The sequence below is a fragment of the Paramacrobiotus metropolitanus genome, unplaced genomic scaffold (assembly GCF_019649055.1).
Source record: "Paramacrobiotus metropolitanus isolate TYO unplaced genomic scaffold, Prichtersi_v1.0 Parri_scaffold0000525, whole genome shotgun sequence".
Taxonomy (NCBI): Eukaryota; Metazoa; Tardigrada; class Eutardigrada; order Parachela; family Macrobiotidae; genus Paramacrobiotus; species Paramacrobiotus metropolitanus.
The window spans coordinates 4,623-7,462 of record NW_026570745.1 but is presented as its reverse complement, the minus strand read 5'-3'; the positions used below and the strand labels follow the sequence as shown (position 1 = coordinate 7,462).

Here is a 2,840-nt window from a genome sequence, read left to right as displayed (position 1 = left end):
ATGATTCTCTTTGCCTTAAACCGCATCATCGCTTGATAGTATTGGTCAAGCGATTCTTTTCCGAGTTCAAATTTCCTTCCGTAGGCCTCACGTAAGCCTAAGACTTCTTCATCTCGGTCACCGTATTCATCTTTAAATTTGTCCATCCATTCGGTTATTGAGTATTCGATTCCGTCTTCTGCTGCGATGTCCTTTTCTCCTTCGAACCAAGTTTTGGCAGGACCTTTCACCGCACTGGCTATCTCAATCATGATTTGGTCGTCCGTCAGCTTTTAAGTCCTTTGGGTTTCTTTCACCAATCGTGTCCACCCACTCACTGTGTCACGACTGCCGTCAAAGGTCATGAGTGGTGTTTTCCTGGCCATCGAGTTGAGTGCTTTTGTCAATTGCACCGCTGTATTTTCTGCTCTCTGGTCATCGTCTTCTTCGCTACTTCCATCATCACTTTGATTTCGTTTCGCCTTTCCATAACGGGATTTCCTTGGACGTTCCTGCCGGCTGGGGGGTCTGTCCCGTCGTCCTTCATCGATGAACACATTTGTTTCGATGTGCGGAGGAAATTGTGAAGGGTCACCTCGACTCGTATGTGGATAACCTCCTGATGGTGGTTCGTTGTCGTCTTTAGCCTTTTCACCGTCCCTTTCATTTTTGACGCTTCCTTTGCCAGTACCAGTTCGTAGCGGCATGTCAAAGTGGAAGCTTTTACCCGTGCCCGTTTCATGCGTCTTGCTGTAACTAGGCGGGGGCGATTCCACCGTTGCTGTTCTGACTCCGTGTTGTAAGAGTTGTTCATCTTTATGTTTGTTGGACATTTGAAGAGCTTTATTCTCATCTTCGAGGCGCTTAATCCTTAAATCGGATTGTTTTTTCTCATTCTTCAGGTTCTGGTTCTCTTGGTTGACCTTCGACATCTGCTGATGCAGTTGAAGCGTTCTGTCTTGAATGACCTTTTCAGTATCATTTTCCACTTTCCTGATGTGTTCCGCCAACTGGGTCACATCTCTTTCCAATGTCATGTATTCCTCAGCTGCTGCTTTCAGCTGATTCTTGGTTGCAATCAACTCATCGTCTTTTGCCAGTGCTGTAGTTGTCATCTCGAGCAGTTCAGTATTCAGCTTTGTGACTTCTTGGTTCTTTTGAGCTACCTGTTGTTGCCATTCTTTGTCCTTCAGCTCCAATGTTGTGACCATTGTGTCCAGTCGCCGTGCTTCCTTCTGCCATTTGAGTCCTTCCTTAGTGACCTTTTCAATGTCTTCCGTGACCTTTTCGTTCTCCTGGTTGACCTTTTTGATTTTTTCTTTCAGGCGTTCTCCTTCAGTAGCTGTAATGTCTCTTGCCTCTCGCATCGCCTTGATCGCATCATTGCGCAACTTCTCAGCTTCGTCCGCCCGTTCCTGATGACCTTTCGATTCGAGTTGCAGAGTACTGACAGCCTTCTCCCGTAGCTTCAGGGCATTACTTATTTTGAACGTATCCGTTGCCAATGTTGTCAACCGTTGTGTGACCTCTGCGAATTTGGTCGCGTACTCGTCCCGTTTAGTTTCAGCTTCAGTGACCTTTTGACGCAACTGGTCACACTCGTCCTTCAATTCGGCTAAGTGCCGTGACCTTTCTGCTGATTCCTCTGACATACTTTCATTAAGGTCACTGACTGCAAGATGACCTTCCATTTCTCTGTCATCTACCATTTTCAAATACTCTTCGGCCAGTTCCTTTTGACGTTCGTATTTAATCTTCCATCCGTCCGCTGCACTTTCCAAGTCAGCCTGTTGTTGCTCCAATTCGTAAATGCGAGCGTCCAGAGATCCTATCCGGTTTTGATATTCCTGTTTCTTCTTCATCTCCTGGCCTTCCTTGGCTTCGAGCTCTTCTTCCAACTCCTTCACGCGTCTCTTCAGAGTTGACGTGGGACTGTTAGGTGACGGAGGTCGTACGTTAATGACCTTTCCAGTTTGCGTCCGTTCGATAAGGTACTCTGGTATCTCTTTGAAAGGTGTCATCCCTTCAGCACGGTCAGCTTGTCTCATTGCGGATTGGAATGACATGGTCGTTTCATCGTCCGTGAAGTATGATTCATTTGATTCATCTGACACCATTGGAGTAGCCCAAAGGTCATCGTCCACAGTCTTGTCATTCAATGAAAGGTCATCCAATCCCAATTCAGCAAGTTCCTCTTCGGTGACCTTTGTCTTGTTAGCTGCCAACTGAGCCAGGTTCACATTTTTATCCTGTTCAATCGTTCCGCTGGTGGTAGATCCAACTGTGATGCTCCAACCGGTTCCGCTCCTCTTTCTGTGGGCTTTTCCTCCCCCGTGACCTTTCTCTGGTTCATCGGTTCACTTCCCGCCATGGATGCGGGAGTGTGCTTCTGGTCGTCACTGGAGCTTTCCTGATTGGCGACCGCCTCGAGCGCCTTCTAATAAGTGCTATCAGAGCCTCGTGAATCCTTCTTCTCGAATGCCTTGGGCGCTCGAGTGTTCCGCTCATGTCCAACTGGACGTGAGTATGTGTGCAAGTCCTTTTTGTACGGGTTCGGTGCGCTTTGCTGTGAGCTGCGGGAGCTTTTGCTTCCCTGACTGCTGTTGGATGTCGGTTCTTCTTTATCTTTGTCCATGTTGATCGGATAACTTGGACGCTCCTGCCAATTGTTCTCACACACGCGTTATTGTATGATTCGTTCAATTGCCTTAAAGGTCACTTTTTTCTTTGCGAGATTTTTCTAAGTCCTTTGTAAAGGTCACTTTTTGGTTGAAAAAAATTCGACTAAGTCCCGTTTAAAGGTCACTTTTCCGATAAAAACTTCGAGAGGTTTGCCCAAAAGGTCACTTTTGGACCAAAAC

The 2,840-nt window shown here is 46.9% G+C and overlaps 1 protein-coding gene across 1 annotated transcript; it reads right to left on the bottom strand.

The window, feature by feature from the left end:
• Window positions 1–706: 706 nt before the first annotated feature.
• Window positions 707–2,350, bottom strand: LOC129602509 (repetitive organellar protein-like; the record flags this gene model as incomplete). The annotated part of the gene is made up of 3 exons (XM_055501539.1): window positions 2,276–2,350; window positions 1,338–2,228; window positions 707–1,214 (listed from the first exon to the last, which is right to left on the bottom strand). Coding segments are annotated over exons 1-3 (1,474 nt in total), but the record flags the coding sequence as incomplete, so codon positions are not given.
• Between the last annotated feature and the right edge of the window lie 490 nt (window positions 2,351–2,840).